Genomic DNA, 27,292 nt, shown 5'->3' with positions numbered 1-27,292 from the left:
CATTTGTACCGGAAGGTTTGCTAATGTACTTCTTTTGATACACTTTATTGTCGTTCTTTTTCTTACCATGCCTATTCACATTTCCATGTCTGGCAATAATTTTGTTGTTTCCTTTTCGTTAGAAATAAGAGTGTTCCCTTCTATTAAGTTGTCAGCAGTATGTGGTGTTTTGATCATGTATTCACAATTTAAACAAAAAGCTTCACTTGCAGAAAGAAATAAAGCAGGGCACACAAAACAGCAAATAATCAGGGGGAAAAAATCAGCTTTGCCTAAAAACTTAAGGTACAATTTCCCTCGGACATTTCTGATTATACTGTGGCTAAACTGACTTGTTAAGCCATCCTTTGCACTTTTTTATTAGGGTACCACCTGAGAAACTGAATTAAAGAACAAGGGGTTGGGCCCGTTGTGGTAGGCTATGTAGAGGCAAGTAACAAATAACAGTCCCCAAAGTAGAGAGAGCTCAATTTACCACATTTACACAAATCCAAGATGATTCTGAATTTAAGATGACCCCCAATAATTTGATTGTAGACATGATAAATGTATAAATTTGTTATAATTTTTCATGTCTAGGATCTAATTATTGGAGGTCATCTTAACTTCCCCCCCACACCTCCCACAGTGGGGCAAGTAACAGCAAGAGTCAGATGGGGGGGGAGGGTAGGCAGCAGGGGAGTCAAGCGGCCTGACCCTTGCCACTTGCGCCTTCCCGGTGTCTGCATGTTCCATGCCTGCCTCCATAGTGCTTGTACCCTGCCTCCTGCCCCCTGATACTTGAACCCCTCCTGCTTCCCCCCTGGCATCTGTGCCCCTGCTTGCCTCCCCCTGCACTTGCCACTGTTACCCCCTGCCATTCCCTGTGCTGCTTGCATCCTCTGACACCTGCCTGCTTGCCCCCTCCCACCACTGGTGTCTCCCTGCCCCTTTTCTGCCTCCACACTGCTACTTATTTTCTGCTTGTAGGTCCAGCTGGGACCCTTCTCCAGTCAGTGTTAGGAAGCACAGGGCACATGCTGCCTTCGGCCCCATCCTGGCCATGCCATAGTGTCACCTGCTTCAGCTCAAGCCCCTGAGGAGCAAAGGTAGGGGGAAGAAGCAGAGGCGGAGGGGGGAAGGTGGTGGGGGCCACAGTTGCAGTTCCAAATCCAACCTTGGGTTTGGAGTTGGAGCTGTAATTGCAGCCCACCCGCCCATCTGAAAAACAAGATGAGGGTCTTCCCCCACCCCATGTTGAATGGTGGTGGGGGGAGGGGGAAACTGGTCTTAGATTTGAGTAAATATGGTACAGCTTTCTAAGCAAGGCTTTATCTGTCATTTTGAATTTGGAGGTTAGGCAGACAACTTTGTAGACTTCTATTAAAAAATAAACAAGCAGCACTAAAAAAGCAACATCAAAGGGATGAGTCAGCGATGTTACTTAAAGTGCTTCAGAACATTTGGAATGAGTACAATGTGGGGTAGATAAATAGGTGACAGAAGTTACAAGATCACCAGGCATCAAGAAAGTTGAGCTGTTGGGAAGGTATTTAAAAAATAACATAATTAAAATTGATTTTTACTGTGTCAGTTCAAAGTGAATCTTTCTATAATTAGTATTGAAATATGGCTGACATAGCCTGTTTTTTTGAACTAGGATTAAGAAAAACAATTTAAGCCTTGGGAAACATGCAGAGGACTCGAGCACCTGAGAGTTTGATTTTAAACAGTGTAAGAAGGGGGGAGACATTTAATCTAAGGAAAAAGTTTTCATGATGTGTGGCAGTTCCAAAGAGACTTGAGAGTTTATACTCAAACATTCTATTATTGAAATATAAATTTTCTTCACTTTGCCACTAATATAAACACTTTATCAAAATCAAATTAAACTTGAACAATGAGAGATTACGATAGCTCGTTTCTAGCTAGACTTCTTACATTTTTCAAAATTGTTCAGTTTTCTGAACTAGTACGATCATCTTCAGTACCTGCACAGCTGTTTTTCTTTATTGATCTGCTGTATGGCGAGCCATCGCGTCACTTTAAGAAATATATATTACTCAAATAACGTTTCAGTGGACATAAAATTGAAGTCCTAAACCTTAAATAGATAGCTCTGCTTATAAAGTTGCTTTATATTTTTCTTCTGGTTTATTTCATGCATTTTAGCTTTTCTGAACTTTTTAATTCAAAGAAAGATTTCCTTTTTAAATGTATTTTTTTAAATTCTAACTGTATTCATGTTTCCTGGTTAGTAAGTAATCATTATCTGAATCATGGATGCAGTTCAGTGAAATGTCTCTTATTAAGAATAAAACAAAACTGAGTTACCTTCAGGGGAAGATTGATCTCAGCATACGATCTTTTATCTGAAATATTAAAAAATCAATTAGATTTCAAATGACCAAGAGGCTATTATTTTTTATTTTAAAAAAGAGTTTAAAATCTTACTTCTAAGGATCAGACTTCAGTGCTGTTTGGTGTTACAAAAGTATCGGTCATAGGGTAAGCTTGAAGCGCTGTTGTGGATTATCGCAGAGACAAAAAGCTAAGATCAAGAATAAGTGGTTAGTTTTCAGCCTAACTTCTTATCCTGCTAAAAAACTTGAAAATGGAAAACATTGTAACACTTGATTTATCTGAATTTGTGATATTGAATTTTTATTTATTTGTAGCCAGTCAATGTAGGGTTGCTTAATTGTGTGCGAGCGCATTAAAAGTAGTTATTAAAAATAGAATAATATCTAAGGGTCATTACATCTTAACTAGCACTGTTCCCGTAAACTGCAAATCTTGTGTCAGTAATTTATTGGAATTCCTTGAAACTTAGTCAAAATAATGGCTAAAGAAGAACTGGTTGGTGTGATCATTAAGTGAAGATCTCTACTCAGTGAGGATCTGTTCAATGTGTAGCTATCACAAAAGAAAAAAAGATGCTTGGATGAATAAGAAGTAGGGTGCAGAACAAAATGGAGCTTGTTGACAGACCACAATAGAAATTGGTGGTTCAGTTTTACTCATCCTGTCTGAAAGAGGATCTTGAAAAGCTGGAGGGTATTTAGAAAGACTTTCCAATTGATGGCAGGATCTCTACAGTTTTCTTTCTTAGAAAGAATACTTTTAAACTTGAAAAAAAATATTCTGGATGGTTGGAAACTGAATTTTAAAACTGCTGATATATTCCCTGTTGATATTGGAAGTAGAGGGTGCTGGCCCACTTTTTCATGTTTTTGCTGCTAACTCTCATGCTCATCTAGTCACATTAACAATTCTAGACTGCTTGGTCATATAGATGTTTGTTTTATTGAATGTGGTCCTCTTTCTACCATTCATGTGACCTTTGGTGGGTCAGTTAACTTTGTAGTTTTATCATTTGCAAGACAAGGATCGTGAAGCTTACCTTCTAACTCCCTCTGAGACTAAGGGATGAAAATGCTGCAAGTGGTGCTGTCGTCAGCACCCCTACTCTTGAGAAAGGTGAAGTACAGAATTATCACCTGCAATGCGATGCTGCAGCTAGTAAAGCGACCAAAACACTGGCTTGCATCCATAAATGCTTCTCAAGCAAATCCCAGGATGTCATTCTCCCCTTGTCCCCTTGGTGAGGCCGCAGCTGGAGTACTGCATCCAGTTTTGGGCCCCACAATTCAAAAAGGATGTGGAGAAGCTTGAGAAAGTCCAGAGAAGAGTCACACGGATGATCAGAGGTCAGGAAAATAGACCTTATGACAACAGGTTGAGAGCTATGGGGCTTTTTAGCCTGGAAAAGCGCAGGCTCAGGGGTGATCTGATGGCCACCTATAAGTTTATCGGGTGACCACCAGTATCTGGGGGAACGTTTGTTCACCAGAGCGCCCCAAAGGATGACAAGGTCAAACGGTTATAAACTAAACTGCAAGACCATTTCAGGCTGGACATAAGGAAGAATTTCTTTACTGTCCGAGCCCCCAAGGTCTGGAATAGCCTGCCATCGGAGGTGGTTCAGTCACCTATATTGAACACCTTCAAGAGTAAATTGGATGCTTATCTTGCTGGGATCCTATGACCCCAGCTGACTTCCTGTCCTTCGGGCGGGGGTCTGGACTCGATCTTCCGAGGTCCCTTCCAGCCCTAATGTCTATGAATCGATGAATCACTATTTTCTTCCATCTCCCTTTTCAGCACATGAATGTCGAGGGATCACTTTTAGTAACTGCACAAACAACTTCTTTAAATGAAGTTAAAGTTGTTTTTTAAATTAGCTTTAATTTACTGGTTGCTTATCCTTCTTATTACCAGGATAAATATCCCTTGTAGATTTAACTAGCACCCTTTTTAAAAAAAACTTATAAAATATCTTTTTCCCACCAAGTTCTTCATGGTTTTGCTGAGAAAATTAGATGTCAGCCATGGTATTGTCAGCATAATGCTTTAGTAGTCTGATAGTCTGTGGTCATAACTAAAAGTGCACTAATACATCTGTTCATATCATATTGGCACCGATAAAAGGAAAATTGGTGTTATCATCAATTGGCTTTTTTGGCTGATGTGGTTGATCATGTCACTGACATGCTGCGTGGATGTGCACAGCTTGGAGAGTAGTGTCTGGCTGGTAAGTCTGTTGTGGGGGAGGAGGGCAGGGAAGGAGCATGGGGGGCAGATTGGGTCCCCTGTGGTGAATTAGAGAGTGGGGCTTGGGCTGGGGCATGTGCTGCACAGCCAGGACAGAGTGTAGGATGGAGCTATGAGAGGTGCATCTGGGGGTGCAAGGATTAGGGAGTGGATCCTGCTGCTACATGCACCCCCAGGGGAGCAATGGGAAGCCTGTGCCCCCATATCTGTGCAACGGGTAAGGTCAGGCTGCTGCTGTGGGTTGGGTCCAGGGGCAGCAAGGCCGACCTATCTTGTACTGCAAAACCTGCAGCCACAGGGGGCTCCACAGGTAAGGTACCCCCTGCTCATAGGCAACAAAAGTGGAGGGCTGTTGGAGTTCAGCCCCCCCCCCAACACAGGACAGCAGCAGGCATGGCCTTAGGGCAGCCTGGCCACAGGGTCCTATAGCGAGGGGGAAGAGCGGACATGCTGAGCTACCCTGCACGCTCACAGCCAGGACTGCAGCCAGATCAGCCACAGGCAGGTAAGTTTTTTTATTTCCATGGGCTTGAGGGGAGGGCAGATGGAGACCCCCACAGTGCAGGAGAGAGTGGGGTAGGGAAAGTGAGAATCATTCACCCCTGGCCCACTCCCTCCTGCACTCTGGGGATTGTCCCATGACCCTGCCCGGCCCCCATCACTGTGACTGGGGCCCTGGCCCAGCCAGGTCAAGGGACAATTAGAGCATGGCAGCTCTTCTAGAGGCACGGTGCTGGGCAGTCAAGGGGTGGAAAGGCATGTGGCCCCCCCCATCTTTGCATGGGTGAGGGCGAGCTTCAGCTGCGAGCTGGATTCAGTCTCTGCTCTGTGTCTCAGTGCCTAAGCACTGCCAATTTGAAAGCGGTGGGCACTGCCACGTGCCTTGCTGCCTGGCCTGCCCAGCAGTGGGACGCACATGGCGGCACCTGCTGTTTTTCAAAGCAGCAGCAGCAGCAAGGTGCGGAGACATGAAGCAGAGGCTGAGCCCAGCTCACAGCTGTGTGCATCCATAAATGTTCAGCTGATGAAATCTGTAAAATCCTCTTGAATTATAAAGCAACAATCTTTTAAACTTTTAAACTGAGGAACTTGTCAATTGTAGTACACATTATCTACCAATGAATGGACATCCAGGCCTATTGTGCTAGTATCATACTTATATTTTCTAGTTGTTTTATAAATAGATTACTTAGGACCATATTGTGTCCTGAACCAGGAATCATAGTAGGAAGTAATGAAACAATTAACAGTGTCCTCAGCAGGGAGAAGAAATATGTCTATACAAAGGTGTTGCTCTTTTTTCTTGATGACTGGTTAACCTTGCCATCAGTTAGCACAACGACCCAGCATGTTTGGGAGTGGTGCGGAGGGTGTATGATGTGGTAGCTCTAGGGTGGTAGGGAGATGTATCCATTTTCTTTCTAGCTCTGCTCTTCCGTCTCCATCAACTAAGGGAATATCAGGAGGAAAATTGTGGCAGTTTCCAGCTGTTCTTTGTTCTGCATAAATAAGTACTGTAAAGGCTACACAGAATATGTCTATACATGCAGTTAATATGAAGCAATAAACTTACGTGTGTGCCATTTGAATGTCCACCCAGGACCGCAGCATGCTGAGCTGCGGGGGAGTAACCTCAGCTGGCAGAGGACCCTGGGGTCAGCCTGCCAGCCCCAATCTATGAGCTGCAAAGGGGCTGGCAGGTCCCATAGGCAGCCCCCACACTGAAGCACCCTTTGTACCCCACCCAGCTGGGTTGGCATCTAAACAGGTATTGGTGTGGACTAAATAACTCCACCAAAGAAGAGTTAGTTAATTTACTCCTTCTTAATAGCGCTGCACATGTAGATGTCGAGTCATTTACTGCGGAGTTACCTAATAAGCTCCATAGTAAATGTCTGATGTAGATGCACCCACAGTACTTCAGTTTAGACCATAATCTTACTCTTAGGAATCCAAGAGTATGGGTACACATCTTATACATAGCCCAGTTTAAATAAGTTCAAACTTGAAACAAACAGACATCCAAGCCCATTAAACAGATTTAAAGCGGCCCACTGTGAGCCATGCTGGGCTCAGTGCTTTCTCCCATTCTCTAGTGCTGGGGCCACAGTACTTCAGCACATAAAAGGTAAACATTTTACCTGGATTGCTAGGGAAGTATACAGGTGGACATCTCTAACCTGTGACAGTTATGAACTAGTTCCTAACTGATGACATTTGGGAAGGTTCAGTTGTTACGTGTGTCCACACCCAGAGTTATACTATGAATGAAATGAAGTCTTGCAAGAAAAAATTCTGTGTAAGAAATTCCATTCTTGTTTCTTAATATAGGCCTGCTTTTCTAATAGAAACTCAGTTCCCTCAAAAATATAAACAAACAAATAAGAAAAAGCTGGATATTGTAAACACCTTGTTTTAATATCCATGGAAATTTAATGGCATGTGTTTGTTAGTGTTATAAATGTAAAAACAGTTCTTGCACTTCTGTCCCAATTAGCTTAGCATTTTTCTCTAAAAAGAATGCTTACGTTTTTAAGATTAGCTTGGGTATAAAATTAAGTGTCACATTTCAGGTGGTGTTCATAATTGCTACTTTTTCTGGAGGTGACTTATTTCAATGAGCTAATACTCTAGGGTTGGGAAAATGTTCCAACATGATAAATACAGTTCTTAAAATGGTGGCTATCTGCTAAATCTTAACAACTTTATGTAATTAAGCAATTTGTTGTCATAAGTAACACTGAAAATGAAATGATTGTGCTGATTGCCAGCTGAAGGTTAATTATTAGGTTTTTTTGCAGGTGATAAGTATGTATTGGTAATTGGGTTATTCTGTAGTTTTTTTAAAAAATTGCATGGAAATAAGAGGAAGGAATGATACTTAGGTAGAACTGAAGTGCTGACAACACTACCACTCTAATATTATGATGCATGTATTTGTCTCATAAAAAAATGTCTCTGCTGAAAGTCGACATGAAGTGTTCTAGTACAGGTACAACTCTTATTTATTTAAAAAAATTAAAATCAGCCCATCTAAAGTTCTAGAGCTGCCACAAAAAACTTTGAAATACTATAATATCAAGAGTGTATATGCCATTTTAAAAATCAGAAAGCTTTAATTCCCACCCCCTTCCCATCCACTCTCCTCACTTCAAAACAATTTTTGGTGTATTACTGAGTTGCAGTGCATACTTGGCTGTTAGGTGTTTTCAGCTAGATATCAAATTCTGAGAATGAGGTTTAATGAATTGTAGCTGGTTATGTGCACACAGTCCCCATTTTCATTTTCACTGTACTTTTATACTCTGGATTATTCTAAGTAATTAACCAGCTGAATTTAAATAGCATGCGTAATGGCCTGATGTTTGGCAGATGTCAACAGCCCTTGTACAAGTTTTTACAGACTCTAAGTATTGTACATCACTAACAATTGCATTGCTTGCAAAAATTGTTCCAACAAAAAGGGGAGACAGAGTATTAGCTAAATAGTACTGTAATAAATTGGTGATTGCAATTATGTGGGAGCTAGATCTAATGGTGTGAAGAGATTAACAATTCTACATTTAAATTATACAGGTTTACACTGGTTCAGTATGACCCACAATAGTGGTTTTGTCTGTTCATTCCTATACTGGTACAAGTGTCAAACTGCTGTAATTTTAAGACTGTTTTATTCATTTTTTAAGTTTCAGCAATTTAGCTTCACTTCTAGTTTTTTGTATATCATTATGGAGGTTGCAAATTTATCTAAACAGCAAGCATAAGTGTTTCATCTCTTCACTACTATACCACTAGGACTCCTGGTTCCAAAATGATAACTTTTAGGGGAGTACCTTTTAGGTATCATTTAGGAACCAAGAGTTTTAGTTTTTTTGTATGTTGTGTTGTCTCAGACCAACAGGGCTACCAAATACAACCTACGTAATAACACCTTTCCATGGAGGAGCATTAGAAAGCTACATTAATACATGCTTCATGTTACCCTGTCTTGGACACTGGTTGTGACATTCTGTAGTTAAGCTGGTGTAATCATTTTCAAGACAACCTTTTTTTTTTCTACCTACTCCTTACTTTCTAACTCTTTATTTCTCGAGATGAATTGGTGTTTTAAATGAATATTGAAGCAAGTGTGCCTTTGAAATTCTGTAGTTATTCTCAGAGCAAAGCCATGGAGGAAGGAGAGTAAAGAGGAGGAAATGCTGCTTTCCTGTTTGTGAAATAGATACGATTCCTCTGCCCTTTTGTCAAAAAAAAAAAAAAAAAAAAAGTGACTCTGAAATTTGGCTGGAAAAAGGTTTTATGGAGTTGTTTATGATTGGTAGATGGGGTTCTTAAAATAAAACCAATTAAAAACATTAATTTTTACTGTTTGTCATACAGGGATTACTTCAGCATTTGAAAGCTTAAAGACATAACTATAAAATACCCAATAAACAGACTTCAGTACAGAGCACTGCCAAATAACTTGGGCTGCCAACATCACTGGCTCTCAGGGGTTGGGTTTACCAGAACTACTGAACCTTTTTCAAAAAGCCTTTTTTTTTTTTTACCAGTTCAAAGGCCAGTAATTTTCTCCTTCCCAGCTCCCACTTCTAAATGCCAAATCCTGGCAAATCTTTTGTCCCTCCGTAGTATTCACTAGGCATTAGAAATCTACAGCTTGCCTTGGTGTCTGGTTCCCAAAGGATGGTGTAGAAGTTTGTAGCCACCCAAATATGATGATGTTCTTACCATGCTTCCCTTATTGGTATCTCAGAATTGTAGCCCTAGCCATACAAACAGTCATTCACTAAGCTTTACTTCCTGATAGGTTAAACCAAAAGTAAATTTAGAAAAAGGTGATCTAGCAGACTGAGGATGAAATTGTATCATACTCTGTCTCCTGTTTAGTATTTCTTCTTCCAGCTGTGGAGACCTACCATTGATTGGTCTGCAGGAAACAGTATGTGAATGCTGAACTCTCTTCTCACACTTTTGCTACTAATGAAAAACCATCCAAAATTCAGACAGGCTGTATCCTATGTAAACCACTCCAGGATAAAGGGGGCTCTTAGTCAAAGTCCTACTTTGTCAGGATAGAGGAATAGTTCTGAGATTCCCAATCCAATCAGCCTGGCCTGTCAAAAAGACTTACTCATGCTGGAATCAAAAAATGATTGCAGTCTTGCATCAACAACGAAATATTTGAAAGCAAAGAGCACTATGGCTTCTAGCATATGCCAAAGGAAAATCTAAACTCCTTAGCATGCTGAAGGAAGCTTCCGCAGCCAATTCCTGGATTCTTTCATATAGCCATATGTCTTGCAAAGAACAGTATGATGAAAATTAAAGGAAGAATATAGCTAATAGAAGTCCAAAAAGACCTGCAAGCACTTAACTTGCTGTAGTAAGGCAATTTCTATTATTGCTGATAGGATTGGCTAAAGGAAGGGAAAGAGAAAAATTCTGAATGGAAAAAACTGAAATCCAAGTGGTTAAGGCTAGATAAAAATTCAATTGCAGCATGAGAGTTGGGAAGCACAGGGTGTTAATAGAAAGCTTTATGTATCCTATGATTGAAGATTAGAGGAAAGGAAAAAAGAGGGGTTGTCAGAAGCGTCTAGCCAGTTGGATCTAATTTTTAGTAGCAGATGTTGTCACCCCAAGGGCAAAAGAGGTGTTTGTGTTATATTAAATGCATTTTAAAGTTAACTTAAACATATTTTAAGCCAAGTAAAACATATTCAAGACTATGTAGATAGTTCATCTTAGAAAAAAAAATCCGTAAGAATCTGAAAGATGCATCAGCAAAATGAAGTTCTTGGAATTAGAGTTCTCCAAAAGTGTTTTTTTGCGTAGTACAGTACAAAGACCCCAAAGTTACCTTTAACCCAGCTCAGGTACCATAAGCAGTCTAGTTGCCTTATTGTGTCATTTCATCTAGGCTAATTTAACCTGTTGAGAGACCTAATATGGATATACTGTTTTCTGGTTGCATATGTTTAAACAGCACTGGATTGTACAGTGTAGATAATACTCTAAATGTCAAAAATTAGTAAGTGAACTTAAGTGGGAAGAAGGAAAGACAGAAACAATGTGGGTATCAATTGTAGCTGTTTTCTGTAAGAAAACAAAGATGCAGAAAAAATAGAGCTCAAAGGAGAATAGTTAAAAGAAGTAATATACAGTTTTCTAAAAAAAAGAAAGAAAGGAATCCATGTAATAATTTTAATTAACACATGATTTTCACTCTTCAAATAAAGGAGACAACACTGTGACCAGAAAGTAACTCATAGTAATATATCTGCCCCCAGTGTACAAAAGCTTGCATAGGTAAACAGCATAGTTAAATGTAGTTATACTAGGGCATAGTCTCCATGCCCTATGACCTTTAATGTAGATGTTTATCAATCCAGTATATATATTAGACAGAAATTTCCTGAACACCCCCCCGCCCCAAATTTAAACACAATAAAGGAAAGAAATAATACATGTGCCCTAAAGGTCACCAGAGTATAAAACTTTGCAGTATTCAGTTCTGGGGGGGGAGGGGGGGAGTGAGGACAGGTACCTATTATGTTGCATCATAAAGGATGATGCTTTTGTAGCAACTTACGTGTAAATTATGTTACATTGATTAATCTGTCAGTGGCAAAGTACATATCTGAAAGAATATGTTTTTCCTTCCTTTTCCTTCCTGGTATCCTAGTATTAAGTGTCTTGATTACTTACTTTTAAAAAGTTGATACAGCACATCTCTCATTTAAACTGACATTATCACAGGCAATAGGTTTTGTACTTCAATACTATAGTAATAGGTGTAATAAGTACCTAGAGCAGCCAAAACCAAATTACAGAAGTGTTTAATGTTATTTTTTTAGAGCAGATTAGGTTTATCTTTACTGAGTTGATAGCCTCTGTAAAGTCTATACAAGGAGACAGAACAAGAAAAAACAAGGTGCATACCAAAGTCTAGGTAATCGACTAGCAGTTCTCAAAGTACAGCTTCTAAAATCATCATATAGCAGAATGACAGTTCTACTGTAGTTAATATTGGGCATCACTTGGCACAGGAAAGTTTCACTAATTTGGAAAGTAATAAATTGCATTTATAACTTCTAATGACTCTTGAAGCTATAATATCGAACTGTATTAAAAACTGAGAACTTAAATGGAATGAATTGAGGTACAAACTTGTTTCTAATTTTGGTTCTTTTTGTGCAGTTTTGCCTATTGTAGGTATGTAGAGATGTTTGGCGTTTGAAACTATTTAATAGTAGATTAACTGTAAGCAATGAATGCTTATTCTGGCTCATGCTAGGCATTCTAGTTTATGGTTTGAGGACTGTATTTGTGCAGGAAAGATAATCAGTCTTGTACAACATGACTGACAAAAATTGAGATTGATCATACTTTTATTGAGATTAAAATCTGTGTCCTTACAAAATAATATTTTCTATAGTATCTAAGAAGGTAATTGATAGATATTTACATTGTTCATAAAAGTTGTTTCACAACATTAGAAGGAAAACTCCCAAGTGAACATTAATAACTGATCAGTAACTGAACTACTTGAAGGGTGGTTCCAAAGAGGATTGAGCTACACCAGGGGTAGGCAATGTTTTTTTGGCCAGAGTGCCGAAAATTCCCACAGTGCCTACCTTGGAAGGTGCTGGAGTGCTGGCATGCCAGAAATGCAAAATGAGGGCATGGATGCCCTGCTGCCCTTTGCCCTCCACCCAAAGCACCTTCCTCCCCCAGCCCTGCTGCCCCTGGCCATTTTTCCCAGCCCGGGCTCCCGGCTGGCAGCAGCTACCCATAGCCGGGACTGGCTGCAGCCGAGAGGCTGCAAACAGCTGTGCCGGGCTCCAGAGTCCAGGCATCAGCTCTATACTGGCATGTGCACCCACGCATTGGAGTGGACAGTGGGGGAGGGGCTGGAGGCAGTGCAACCCTGGTCTGTCACCTGCTCCCTGCAGAGAGCCAGTGACTGGGCTCTGGAGCCCAGCGCAGCTGTTTGTAGCTAGCCTAGGCTCTGGGCAGCTGCAGCAAGCAGCAGGCAGGCTGCAAACAGCTGCACTGGGCTCCACAGCTCTGACATCAGCTCCATTGACGTGCAGTCACCACCAGCACGGAGCTGATGCCAGAGCTGTGGAGCCTGGTGCAGCTGTTTGCAACCTGCCCGCTGCTTGCTGCAGCTGCCCAGAGCTACAAACAGCTGCACTGGGCTCTGGAGCCCAGTCACCAGCTCTGTGCCAGGAGCGGGTGACAGACTGGAGTTGCACTGCCTCAGGTCCCTCCACTACTGCCTGCTCCGATGCATGGGTGCACACGCAAGTATGGAGCTGATGCTGGGGCTCCGGAGCCCGACACAGCTGTTTGCAGTCTCCCGGCTACAGCCGGCCCTGGCTCTGGGTAGCTGCTGCCAGCTGGGAGCCCAGGCTGCTCCCAGCACGCAGCTGGTTCGCTGCAAGCCCTGCTGGGAGCAGCCCAGGCTCCAACAGCTACCTAGAACCGGGGCTGGCTGTGGTGTGCCAAGCATAATGGCCTCGCATGCCGTGCTCGGCACACGTGCCAGGGGTTGCCAACCCCTGAGCTAGACTGTGGTGGCAGATGACAGAACAAGGAGCAATGATCTCGAGTTGCCGCAAAGGAAGTTTAGGTTAGATAGTAGAAAAACTCTCTCGCTAGGAGGGTAGTAAAGCAATGGAACAGGTTACCCAGAGAGGTGGTGGAAACTCCATCCTTGGAGGTTTTTAAGACCTGGTTAGACAAAGCCTTAGCTGGGATGATCTAGTTGGGGGATGGTTCTGCTTTGAGCAAGGGGTTCATAGAATCATAGAAGTAGGGTCGGAAGGGACCTTGTAGATCTTCAAGTTTGACCCCCCTCGCCTGGGTGGGAGAAAAACTGGACTCAAATGAGTCCAGCCAGGTAGGCATCATGCCTCTTCTTAAAAACCCCCAGGGTAGGAGCCAGCACCACTTCCCTTGGAAGTTGGTTCCAGCTCCTAGCCGCCCCAACTGTGAAGTAGTTCTTGCGGCTGTCTAATCTAAATCTACTGTCCAATAATTTGTGTCCATTATTCCTTGTTATGCCAGGGGGCGCTAGGGGAAACAGTGTCTCCTGCAAACCCTTCTGGTCCCCCCTAGTGAGTTTATAGACAGTCTCCAGTCAGACTAGGTGACCTCCTGAGGTCCCTTCCAAACCAAATTTTCCATGATTCTGTGGTAAATCTTGTCTTTTCTGCCAGCTTCTCTGAGAAATTTATTTGCCATTAAATATATTACGTTACAGCCTTTTCTTGAAATGTGAGGTACAAAAGGAGTTACCTGGAACATCCCCAGTATGGTGAATAACTGCTTGCTCCTAGTGCATCATATCTTTCCTAAAGTGCCTGTCTCATAACAATGTCAATTTCATGGTGAGAGTAAAATAATCCTTCGTATCCATTCTTACGCATATAATTACAACATAATCAAATTAGCTTTTCCACCTTTTTAAAAATAATTCAAGTCAGGACCTAATGGGTTGCATACTGCAGTGAGCCCTAGGCAGACCCCTGTCCTGTCTGAGGCGTGTTCAGAGCTCACTACATGACGGGTCTGAATTTGTGTTATCACATGTACAAATAACATGACTGTTATTTTGTTCTTGTACTGAACCTAAATCATTAAATTCAGAAGTATTTTCTTGGATCAATATAGTGCATTCATCCCTTAACTTTTTTTTTTTTAATGATACTGAATTCCAGGTTAGTGGGGTACGTTTTATTGACAAGCTTTTGTCAAAAGAAGAACATAGATCTTCTCATTGTAGTTCTTACCAGTACTCAAAACACGTTAATTTAACAACCGTTAATTGTCTTCCTAATACAGTGGTGCCCAAAACTTTCAACCTCATGGGTTAGATGAGTGGCGTGAAACTGGATTTCTTGTGAGGTCAATACATAGGGTTGGGACCTGCCTCAGTCTGGCCCTGTGTGTCCAGATTGGGTCCTACACCATTTTTGATCTGGTCCCACATGCCTGGATGATGCCCTGCACTGCCTCAGCGTGGTCCCACAAGCAGGGATCTGGCCCTGTGACACCCTAGCCCTATGTACCTGATTTAGCATGCAGGGCCATGCTATCTGGCCCTTCAGGCCCCCAAAACATCTGGAAATCTGGCAGCAGGGGAGCAGCAATTAACATTTCCACTTCTGCCATTCCACCAAATTTTTAGACCCATGGGGAACCCAGAGGGCCAGATGACACAGCTCCACAGGCCAGATCTGGACTGCAGACTGCGGTTGAGCATCCCTGTCCTAATAGAATAGTAACCATTTAGTTTTTCAATTCAGAAGCTTAAACCATGTAAGAAAATAAGGCTTTCCAGCATAATGCTGGATTGTGAGGCACTTACCAGAGAGAATCCAGTCAAAGTAAAGCAACATACTGTCAAAAGCTTTGTTACTCTCTTGCTACTTTCCTTAGGATCTATCTCTCTTAGTTGCATGCATGGAGTACCCTTATATCTGAATTCTTGCTGGCCCCACTCTAAGACAAGCAGGAAGATTTGCTTGGTATCTCAGAAATGCTATTTTTCAAGGGAAGTTTCCGAGGCAGACTTTCTCAGAAATGTGGTTTAATCTTATATGTACGGCTTTGTCTGGATTGCTTTCTTTTAAGTACTTTTTGATTGAATGTTTCTATCTCTCCTGCTCTTCTCTCTCTGCCCAGTGCTTGTCATTGTAGATTGCAGATTCTTGTGGGCTTAAACAGTGCTCACTGTTTAGGCACAATCTGACTACAATCTTTCTGCTTTTTTCAAGCCTGCACCTCAAATTTATTGATTTTGTACATCAGTGTATTTGTTTCAATTCTGTTGTCATTTTAGAAGCAAGTTTAGAAAAAAAAAAGTTTTTACTTATGTTAACTTTTTCCTTTAATTAAATTATTATTTTTGAGATGAGCTGATCTGTTCTGCACATGTAATTATAGAGGAGGCTGTACAATCAATTTATGCAGTGTCAATAAAATATTTTCCATCCTGATCTTCATATGTCTGATGTACCATTATTTCTAATACTATGGAACAGATAATTAAAGCAAAACCAAAAAACTAAAGGTACTAGAAACTGGGAACTTTGAGTAACTGAGGAACTTTATGGGCTACAGCAACTTTTATATGCTTCTAGCACAAGGCATACAAATAAAGTTGATAATCGTTACATCAGTTAATATCCTGGTTTCATGTGAAATTCCCTGACAGAAACAGGATATTAAGGTTGCCCAGATTGTCTGAAACTTGTGTTACTGTAGTATAAAGAGTAGAATTTAATTGGCTCATTTCACAGTTCATGAAGAGACCAGAAGTTTTCTCAAACTAAATTGAGAGAACTGAACTTTATTACTGTACTAGACTAACAGATTACATTTAATGGGTTTAAAATTCCTTACTCATCCAACTGCTTTAGTTGTTTTCTTCTTTTTTTGACTCTCAGCAATTAAAGCTCAGCTATTATTTACTCCTGTTATTCTGTCTTAGTTTATAACATTATTAATTGGGGGATAATTTAAAAAAATTTGTTGGACTACATTATGTATAAAGTTGCATTTGATTGTATAGACTAAAACCCATGTTTGTTTTGTCCCCATATATGAGATTTTTTTAATGTTATTGCATCTCCTGAAGTAGAACCTTATTTTCAGCATGGCAGAAACTGTACTTATGGTAAATTTATACAATAGTAAGTTTACTTGATTGGTTTAGGTTAATATATATTTGGTTTAATCTTACTTCCATTTCTTTCTAGCATCCTATATATCTATGACGAGCAGTAAAATAAGAATAAGAATGTAATCTGGTATACATAGTCCCTTTCTGTTCTGAAACTTATTAAATGCCCAAGTTGTGATACAGACCAGCATGTACCCAATTCTCTTTGAAAAGGACAATGTTCCCATTTAATCCATTGAACCATTTTAAAAAGTTCTTAGGGTATCATATTCCTGCATCACAAAATGTAAAGTACAGTAACTTTTTACACTAACACTGGTACATTTGATTCTTTTGTTGATAGCTACAAGCTGCTGTAAAGTAATATTATACTGGAATTTCATTTCTGAATTGGAAAAACCACTGCTAATATTGATACTTATTAGAATGTGTTAAATATCAGAATTTCCATTCTGTGGGACATTCTGGAATTCTGGGGGGGAAATAACTCCATTTTTAGAAAAAGGAAAAGAAAATATAGAAGAGAATAGCTAAATAATTTCATTCATAAGTAAATCAAAATGTATCATTTGGAAACTTTCAAAGTCAAATTGAACCAGGTCCAGAAGCTCACTTATGGCTTCCTACTACAGTAGATTGATTGGGAGCTTGAGAGCCTGCGGCTCCGTGGTTGAAAACCTGGCAGCCTGAGAGTCCCTGACTCCCTTCAAATAGAAGTGGAAATCTGTGGTAGGGTCATTCAGAGGTATGGACATTGGAAGGCCTAAATCCCGTTTAGCCTACCAGGTGATCTGGCAAGAGACCAGGCATGGTTCCAGTTTGTGTTTTGTTGTAAGTTCCTAGCAATTGATACGTGTCAGTGTTGATGAATTAGCATTTCCAGCAAAACACTACTTCCTCCCAGCTCTAATATTTTTGAGACATTTATTCAACATTTGGCATGACTGGTGATTTACAGGCATAACTACTTCAGGCTTTACTGCTGTAGCAGAAGGAAGCTAGCATACAAAGGAACTTCACTGTCAAATATTAAAGTAAAACATTCCTTCTTTAATGCATAAAAACCACAATAATGATCTGTTTCATGTAACAGGAATTCTTCAGTGGGTGAAGCTGATAGACAACTTTGAGGCTGAGTATGAATATGTCACCAATGAAGGAACAGTGTTCACTTTCAAGACAAACCACCATTCTCCTAATTATCGATTAATCAACATTGACTTCAGTGACCCCCATGAATCCAAATGGAAGGTACTTGTCCCTGAGCATGAAAGAGATGTTCTAGGTAAGAATTTGAAACAAGTGAAATATGTGGGGGTGGAGACTTCCGATAGAAGTCAGGCTGCTGCTTTTCAAAATGTACTTTGGCTAGTCCTTAACACCCTCTCAATTTTTCTTTTCATCAAAGATCTCCTTTGACAAAGGATAGCTTTCCCATCTGTAGGCTAGGGCAAATATTCTCCTACTTGATTGCAAAGGTTGACTTGCCATTTGACTGGCACTCAGATACTACAGCAGTCAAGGTCTTCTAAACAGAAAGAAGGACAAGAGCTACTCTGGTGATCAGAGTTTGAAATATCTTCGTTTACTATAAGGAGACAGAAGATATGGGGCAATGAAATATTACATTTTTAAAAGAAAATTCAAAGCATAAATCTTTGATATTTTTAATTACCTAAAAGAAATGTGTGTTGAAATACACGTGGAGAAAGTCTATTAAAAATGAGTGTCTTCTACGTGGATTCATTTCAGGTAATGTAGAAAAGCTTCCCTTGAGATGTTTTTATCCAGGTGTTTGACAGATGTACATTTATGGGCTTCATTCTACACACACTTCATTGTGTAATTATGACAGATCTGACTAGCATAATAATGACTGTTTGAAAAGACTGAACAGTTCTCTTGTATTTAACAGGTTTTGTTCAAATTCTGAGTTCTACATTTATGTAGAAATATGAGAATACTCTTCACACACGCAATGAAACTGTTTCTGCTCAGCAAGCCAACACTCCCCTCTTTCAGATTTCTCCGAAAACATTAGTACTTTTATGACACCCAAAAGAATGAAGAAAATATTTTTTTTTACAACTGTGCAATGATTCCCTCCTTAGGATTTTCCAGCATGTCCAGTATTCTGTGGGTCATGTTCCAGCCCAGGCTATGGCCACTGGGCACTACAAAGAAATAGTTAAGCTGCTCTAATTTTGTTTTCAAAGAAATACTTCAGCTGGTGTACAGCCAGCATAGCCATATCTACACCACGCTTTTCTAGCTCAATCCCTAGCAAGGATTGTTGAGGTTGAAAGGGGGCAGGATCAGAGTACCTCATTTCAAGTTTGGCCGGAAACCAAATGGACTCATTTGATGACAAGGAACAATGGTAATAAGCTGATAGAGAATAAGTTTAGATTAGAGATCAGGAGGCAATCTTTTATAGTTAGGGTGGCCAGAATCTGGAACCAACTTCCTAAGGAAGTGGTCCTCACCCCTACCTTGGGTAAATTCAAGAAGAGGTTAAATGATCACCTGTCTGGGGTCTTGTGAACCCAGCATTCATTGCTGCCCGTGGCAGGAGGTTAGGCTAAATGATCTGTTCAGGTCCCTCCTGACCCTTGCTACTACTACTAGGAAACTATGACCCATGAGCATTCCAGTTTTGGGGGATGGGTGTAGGTGGTGGGCTGAGGGGATGGGATGACAAAGCTGACATGGTCATACTCAATATCAGGACCTCTGTGTCTGTATTTTAGATAGTAAGTTCTTTGAGACAGCAACCATCTTTTTAGCTGCACAGAGCAGAGGACATTGTAATAAATAACAGAAGTGACAAATTACCTTTGGCTCTGTTCATCTATTAAATGTCCAGAAATTTCCTGACCATCTGTGAAGCTGTATTTAAGTCATTTTTGTAAAAATGTTAGAGGTGGGTTTGAATTGAATTCATTTATAGTTTAAAAGACTGATAGAGCTCTAACTATGAATCTTGGCAGAATCAAGCTATTTTTGACTCTTTAAAATGAAAAGTCTTGTGCTTAAGTCAGTAATATTTAGTTCTATTTCATTTAAGTTCCATTCAAAGATAAAGTCAAACTGAGTACACATGTATATACCTATACTATATATTGAAAATATTTTTATTTGATTATAGATTAATTCATATGGAACAGGGATTTAATTTCAATAATCAAAGGTTCAGAAAAATGGGAGTATTGAGGCACTAGTGTTAAATCACAAAAGATTTTTAGTTCTTCAGTATTTTCAGTCAAACATCAGAGGGCATATTAGACCTTGTGTAACAAATAGTTTCACGTAACTATGTTTTGGATAATCAAATTTTCACTATATGGGAACGCAAAATTAACATGCAGTACCAAACCCTTTCTCTATATTTAGCTGTGTATTTAGATGAAAATCTAAGGGAATTGTGGGTAGGTGAATAAGAATAGCTTCATCTGAAATAAATTAAATAAATTTTAAGATTCAGTGCTAAAATCATAATCTAGAGCAGTTCCCAAATGATTATATATGATGCCATTTGTAAATTGAAGGGCTGTATCCCTCTCTACCAAAGGATCTGTACTAGTAATATTCTTGAGTTCATAGCTCTGAATAAATGAAAGTAGCATTGGATCACAGTTAATGAAATCAGAATGCTTCATTCCTGAAGAACAGACTGTCACAGTGAAGAAAGGCCAGCCTGCCATTATGTCATATTGCTTTAATCCTTTCCAAGATTCAGTTTGGAAAGACATAATTATGACAGAAAGCAGTTAATAATTCATTGCCTTGAAAGCCTTGCAGTCAAATGAATTTGTTTTTATTTGATACAAAGATGACAGGGTAATGAAACACCTTGTGAAAAAGCTATGACTGTAAGAACTGCTTGTCCAGTTGGATGCATGAAGAAGTGATTATTATCCAGGTGTAATTAGTTGTGTTTGGAATCACTTTATAAACAATTTAGTCACCAATGCTGAAAGTCACAGATGTTTTTGCATTATTAGAATAAAGTATAAAAACCTTTATTCAAAATGCCTCTGCTCTTCATGACCTACCTGTTGGCCATATCTCTTCCTTTTATCCAAGTTCTGTGTATGAACTGGGATAAAATTTCATAAAAGCAACTACTTCACACATAATTATAAAAACAGTTTTATATTTATGAGTCAAGATCAGTAAGTATAAAAGTTTGTCAGTGTCCTCCAATGGCCAAAAGTTTTCACAGGGTAAAGGCAGCATCACTCTTTACTCTTGGTGAATATAAAGTAATGCAGCTAACAAAACCTAAGTAACAAAGCATACATACCCGGAGACCAATGTAAATTTAATTTGGCTTCACCAACACAGTCATCAAGGTGTTGCCTGCAGACTAACCTGTGCTGACCAAAAAAAAAAAAGTCATTCTTAATAACATAACATTTTTGGAAAAAATATACTCCTATGGCTGTTTATAAGTATACCAGATGTTTAAAAGCACAGAGCATAAAACACTTTTATATGGATTCTTACTTTGAATCAGGCTTCTCTCATACAAGTTTTCAGCAGAGATATTACACAGGGTTCTGATAAATTTAGGACTTTAACCTGTTAGCTGAAGAGAAAAAATGACAATTTTAAAATGAAGGTGTTCAAGGATGTGCTTTGGAACACCTACAGTTCATTTATTATATTTAATTTTCAGAAAAAGTACAGTATGGCTTTAGAATAAGCTTTTTATTAATTGGCACCAGTTTTCTTGGCTTTTGAAACATCCATTTTAAAGGTATGCGTGCAGAGGTCTTTCATCAGGATTTTGGGACAGTATAAGCCTTTGCATACCCCTGAGCTTGATGAGTTCATTAATTCATAATAGAGAGAAGATTATCTTCCACCCAGACACAATTTAGTGAGCGAATAGAGAGCAAAGGAGTTTTTCTTCATCCTATATATATGACTGGCCCTAGAGGATCCTACAGCATTTTGAAATGTTCCAGCCAACAAGGGGCTCCCCGTGCATTCCCTAGTTGAAATGTCTCCTTTATGAAATGTTTCCAAGTACTGTCACTTGGAAATGTTTTAGTTATGTCTTTCAACACCCAATTTAATTTATTGTTTTGGTAATGCACAAGCAAAAATAGACTTTTTTGTTCACTCAGTTGTACACATACTGGCTTTGCAGGGCTCACAGGAATAAAACACAGCCCTTTAGTCATTGAAGCAAACAGATATGACTGTAACTGCTTTGAAATTGCCTGTAGTAATTTATAAATACAATATACTGATCTGATTCTTACACTATTTACTGTATACATGTATTAAACTAATTCAATAGAATAGTGGTCTGGAAATGCACTCGGGAAGGTGATGGATGCTGATGTGCTTTTTTCTTCAAACACTTAAGAGGTAATGGAAGAACCATTTAACACATTGCCCCATGTGACCCTTGGGACCTTTGTTTTAAGAAAAAATGATCACTGGGATCCACTTGGCAAAGAGGTCTAAAGAGAAAAACCTCAGGTTCTGAATGAGTATACTGAATAAAAAGAGTCCATACACAGTGATGTAGCCCCAGACCCAGAGAGCAAGAGAAAACTTATGGGAGTCCAGCCTAAAGTGAGATGAAGGTACAAGACATCTGTATCCAGTGGTATCTGTATCCAATGTCTTCAGGGAGACAAGAGTTACGAAAGTGCAGCTAGTGCTGTAGTTCTAACAGAGGACCATAGGATAATAGTAGGGCTGGAAACAACCTCATGAGGTCATCTAGTCCACCTTCTTGCTCAGAGTAGACTCATCCCTGACTATACCATCTCAGTCAAGTGTCTTGGAATGCTTTTGAAATTTTTCAGAGATAGAGATTCCCCAACTTCTCTGTGTAGCCTGTCTCAATGTTTGACTACCCTCAAAATCAGAAAGTTCTTCCTAATCTTCAACCTAAATTTCCTCTGCTGAAATTTGAGGCCATTGATGCAAGTCCTTTCCCCCCAGCCACAGAGAAAGGGCTATTTCCATGCTCTCTGTAATCTCCTTTGACATATTTGAAAAATATTATCAAACTCTACCCCCTCCCTCCCCACTTGTTTTCTCTTCTTCATACTAAATAATCCTAATTCTTTCAATCTTTCCTCATAAGTAGAGGGGTCTACCAAACTCAAGGCAGCAGCACCCAATTTCACGGGTAGATCCTGGGGCTGGCAGCCGTTTTGACAGGCCAAGCACAGCAGGCCCTCCCATGCCTCTGATTGGCCAAGGGGCTTTAGCAGTCCTACGCCTCTCCACATATTGCCACATGACCCAGAACTGCAGCTTAAATTACCATGATTAAGCCTGGGGGAGCCATGTGTTTGGAATCAGGGTGTTTTGAAAAAACTCCATGGGATCATACCCTTGGGAGTTTTGCATTCAAATAAGTGAGTGGGTGAGTGAATGAGCACATAAATATTTTGAAAACCAGTTGGGCAAACTATTTTCAGAGGCATAAGAAAGTTTTTTGTCAATAGCACAGAAGGCTGGTAGAGAACAGAGACTTGGCAGCCAGGTGTTATTAATCGTGGATTAATGGCTTCCCCAGACTTAATCAGGGTAATTAAACTATGGTTTCGGGCCGTCCCCAAGTGGCAAGCTTTGTGCTTTTGGTGGGCTTACTGCAAAATAAATAAATAAATAAATGTACTGGCAAGAAGAAAAGCACGCAGGAAGCCCTACCATCTAGGATCATGGGGGGAAGGTGGAGACGGCTCCACCCCGCCCACCCCTCACCTCCAATCCTTCCCCTATCATTTTGCATAACCCTGCCTCCAATCCCACCCTCCCATTCCTTTTCCCCCCTCTCATGCCATCATTTACGTAACAACCCCATCTGCGTTCCATCCCCCTATCTCTCTCTTCGGGAATCACTCTGCCTCCCGCCCTCTCTCCTTTTTCCATCCCTCCCTTCCTCCCTCCCTTCAGTTCATTATTTGCATAATCCTGCACCCTGTAGGGACAGCCCAATACCCCTTCCTCCTTGCCCCCTCCCCTCTGCTTTTCCCACCCATGCTTCAAGACTGTAACGTTTCCCATGCACGTCTCTCCTTGCCGGTAAAGTTATTCTATTGTTTTGCCGCAAGCCCACGCTTTTTGAGTAGCCTGTGCTTTTTTGCGATTTCTGCAAAAGTCACGAAATCACAATTTCGGTAGGTCCCTACTCATAAGTCATGCTTCCCAACATAGAAACATGGAATGGGTCTATTGTCGCTTTAGACTGGGGCTTAAAGATGAATTATGTTCTAGTGTGTGAAACAGATGACAGAAGTGACCTTCACAAACTCTCCTTTAAATTTGCACCTTAAATACCATGTCTCCAATATCAAGTAACACCACTTACTTCCCTCACAAGGAGCTTTTAGCCTAGATTGAAGCATAGGTTTTCATTCCCTCAGGTACAAAGTGACGTCCAAAGTGAAATGTATTATTATTTTTTTTAATTAATGTTGAGGTTAAATTCAGAGCCTACTAACTTTTAAGTGTTTGTACATGACTTGGTAGTGTTGGGATTGAACACTTACATGGTAGATACCTTAACAAAATAACCATGATGACCTTATTTTGATGCTAGTATAATGCTGATTTCTAACAGTTGCTGTTGTTGTTAATATTATTTAAAAATTCATATGCAGATCTCTGCCCAATCCTAAGAAAACTACAGGTAAGCAGTGAAGAGGTCTGGTGCATTCTTGCAGAGTTCACTTATTTAAATCTTTTCAACCTATGCAGTTTAAAAATGGGAATGTGCAATCCAGAGGCAAGATCTAAAAATAAAAATCCATAATAAAAAATACATTCCAGCACAAGTCTTTTGCACTGTAGTAAAACCAGATAGGAGAGAGCCAGCTCAAACTTTGGAATCAGGGTCTCAGAATGTATGATTCTGAATAACGGGCAGCTGTGTCAGTTTAAACACCGTTATCGATTTATTATAACGCTGAAGAGATCTGTGCATTCCATTCTTCTTGCAGTGTTTTGAAAAAACTCCATGGGATCGTACCCTTAGGAGTTTTGTGTTCAAATAGGTAAGTGGGTGAGCGAATGGGTGCATAAATATTCTGAGAACCAATTGGGTAAACTTTTTTTCAGAAGCTTAAAAAAGTCCCTTGTCAGAAGCACAGAAGGCTGGTAGAGAGCAGAGTATTGGCAGCAAAACAAAGAACCAGACTGGGGATCTGGTAGTGGAAAGCGTAATAGATGGAGTTTTGGCTGAGCCCGGGAGTTGCCTAGTAACAGCTCGGCCCTTCCTCTGAAACATGGTTTATCAGCCACAAACTGGGGAGAGGTATGGTGGTCCAAAATCATGTTCTTGACTGGAAGTGTTGTATTTCTTTTTATAACCAGAGCTATTATGGGTCTAATTTGTCTACTTACTATGGTAAATCTAAACCAGTCACACCTGCTCCCTAGGTTTCTTAAGAAGCTTAGTCTCAAATATTTGCAGCTTCAGAATAGGTTCCTGTGTCACATCACTCACATGTATGAATATAGGGTTGTTCGAGACTAGGAACAATGTCCTTATCTTTTTTAAGTCAGTGGGAGTTTGTCTTTGACTTGAATGTGGCAAGATTTCGTTCAAGCTGTTACTTTGCCTCCTTTTTTGTGTTTTTCCTTTTCACAGGTATAGAATGAATAATGCTTTAATGTGTAAATTGCTACTGTTCTCGCAGGTCTTCTTACACATTCATAACTCTAGATTATTGTAGTGGTGGAAAGTTTCATTTTTCATAAGCTTGCTATTCTAAAATCTGGACTGAGTTTTAAGGAAGTCTCCTGCAATGGCAGGAGAAAGAAAAATTGCCCTCTATATCAGTGGCAGTGGACCCTTGGCCTGCAGGCCAGATGGGGTCTATAAGACCATGTCATGTGTTCCATGGAGCTCTTGATGAGCACAGAAATTTGGCAGTTGGGGAATGGTGGCAATGTTCATTGGTGATCCCCTGCTGTCAAATTTCTGGATGTGTGGAGAGGCCCATGGGCTAAATGATTTGGCCCCGAGTTGTGGATCACCCCACTGTGCAATGGGGCTGGTATGCGGGGTCACTCCATGGATGGATCTAGCATTGCAGAAAGGGTCGTGTGGGTCAGGCCACTGTAGCCAAATCCAGCATGCAGGGTTGGACTAGCATGTCAGATTATACCTGCAGGCCGTCGCCACACACTAACCCCATGCTGGAACCATCCTGCCAAATCGCCCTGTGTGTGGGATCTTTCTTGTAACTCAAGCTTTGATATGCCACCCAAATGCATCCTTTACTGATGAGGAATGTATGTTTGCACAGGAAAAAAATCTGAAGTTTTTTCTCAGTGATTAATTTTGTGTGGGTCTTGTATTCGGTTTGGCCTGTTTTTCTTCTCCATCAGCAGTTTAGCTGAAGCAGTGTCAACATCTGTACAGTCAGGTTACTTTGGTTTCTGTATCCAGCATTGGAAAAAGGAAGGATCAGCAGTAATTTCATCCCTAAAAGAAGGATGGATATTTAACATGAAGGAATTCAATATGCTGTACTTAGAATTGTCGTAAATGTTATTAGTAGAGACATTTTAGTGATGAAGTAAGGAACCTCTTTTACTGCAGTGAAATCTGTTGCACCAGAAATTCTTTCTTTTTTTAAATCAGCAACACACATTCTGAACTGGGCTCCCTCTCCTTAGTAAGTACAGTTGAATTTTTCTGAGCACAATTTCTCAAGCATTTTAAACACGTAAAAGTCTACCCCAGATGTATGCATAAAGCAGCCTCTCCCCCTCCCCCCCCCCGACAGAACTGTGCTGGTATTGTAACTGCATATAGATTACACCATGCACAAAACACAATGTACAAGAAGGATGTAACACTGCTTCAGTTTAGGGCCCTTTAAACCCCCATGTTGTACACACACCTGAACTTACCTGCCTCTCTGGTGGCAGGGAGGGGAGGGCGAGTTGCCAGCAGGTGGAGTGGTCCTTGGGCTGTGGGGGTGGGGCTGGTGCTTCCCTCTGCGGCAGTGGTGGCCACCCCCGTTCCCCCATGTGGCACCCACCCTCAGGCACCTGGCTAGGGCGGTCCTGGGGGGCACCGTAACCATGGAGGGAAGCACCCCTGCACAGCTGAAACAGACAGGCAGGCTCCAGGGGTGGGGAAAAAAAGATCAGGCTCTCCACTTTATTTTTTTCTTGGGCACAGTCAGTCTTCCCGGGCTGCTGCCAGGCTTCCTGCAGAGCCCTTGAGCTGAACAGAGCCCAGTGCTTCGCTTCATGACTCTAGGGCAACAAACTAAAACTCGGAGGAAGAGTTTTAGTTTGCTGCGCCCCAAGTCATTTAAGGCACATTACACTGCCGAATTTGCTACAGCGGCTGGAATTACTGCGCAATACATTGCCGATGTGTGCAAACACCAGCACCATTAAAGTGGTGTAAAAACATTAAACCCGTTTTAAAGTTTCATGTGCACATGCCTCTTGTTTCATCTATACAAGGCCACAGCTCTTCCCTCCTCAATCTTCCCCTGGGCCCTGCAGGCCACCCTGCCCCACTGCATCTCCACGGGAAGGGGCAGAGGCAGGAAGTGGAGACCAGAGAAGGGAGGGGGATCCCAGCAAGACTGTTACTTCTTTACTTCAAGTAGTTCTTTATACAACTTTCTGTAAATAAAGTGTTATTTTCACACCACAAACCTCATCAAGATACCATACTACCAACAGTTCACTTGCTGCTTCAAGCACAAGTTACAGTGCTTAGCCAATATGAAGAGGGTAATGCAGGACTCTATCCCTTCAGCTTGCTGAGCAAACACAAGAAATCACCATCTTGGCAGTAGCATTGCATGCAGTATTTCCAAGCTTGCTTCCTTTCCAGTGGGGAAAAAACCCAGCTTCCCTACTTAAAACATGTACTTGAATTTTAGGGGACTGATTTTGGAGGAAAACGTGTGTTGTATGTGAGAAAATTTGGTAGTTAAATTTTTTTCCCCACTAAATAAGGCAGGGATGATCCTGTAACTCAGTACATTTAAT

General features: G+C 40.7%; 1 protein-coding gene across 2 annotated transcripts in view; it reads left to right on the top strand.

The window, feature by feature from the left end:
- Positions 1-27,292, top strand: part of PREP (prolyl endopeptidase) — a 176,606-nt gene that overhangs the window by 71,718 nt on the left and 77,596 nt on the right. For both annotated transcript variants that reach the window (XM_090037291.1, XM_090037296.1), the window contains exon 8: positions 17,385-17,576. In XM_090037291.1, the coding sequence (XP_089893417.1) occupies positions 17,385-17,576 (192 nt within the window). The remainder of the gene's footprint in view (positions 1-17,384; positions 17,577-27,292) is intronic.

This window comes from Crocodylus siamensis, chromosome 1 (assembly GCF_052110815.1).
Source record: "Crocodylus siamensis isolate JL-2025a chromosome 1, ASM5211081v1, whole genome shotgun sequence".
In the NCBI taxonomy this organism is placed as follows: Eukaryota; Metazoa; Chordata; order Crocodylia; family Crocodylidae; genus Crocodylus; species Crocodylus siamensis.
This window is presented reverse-complemented; position numbering and strand designations above follow the sequence as displayed.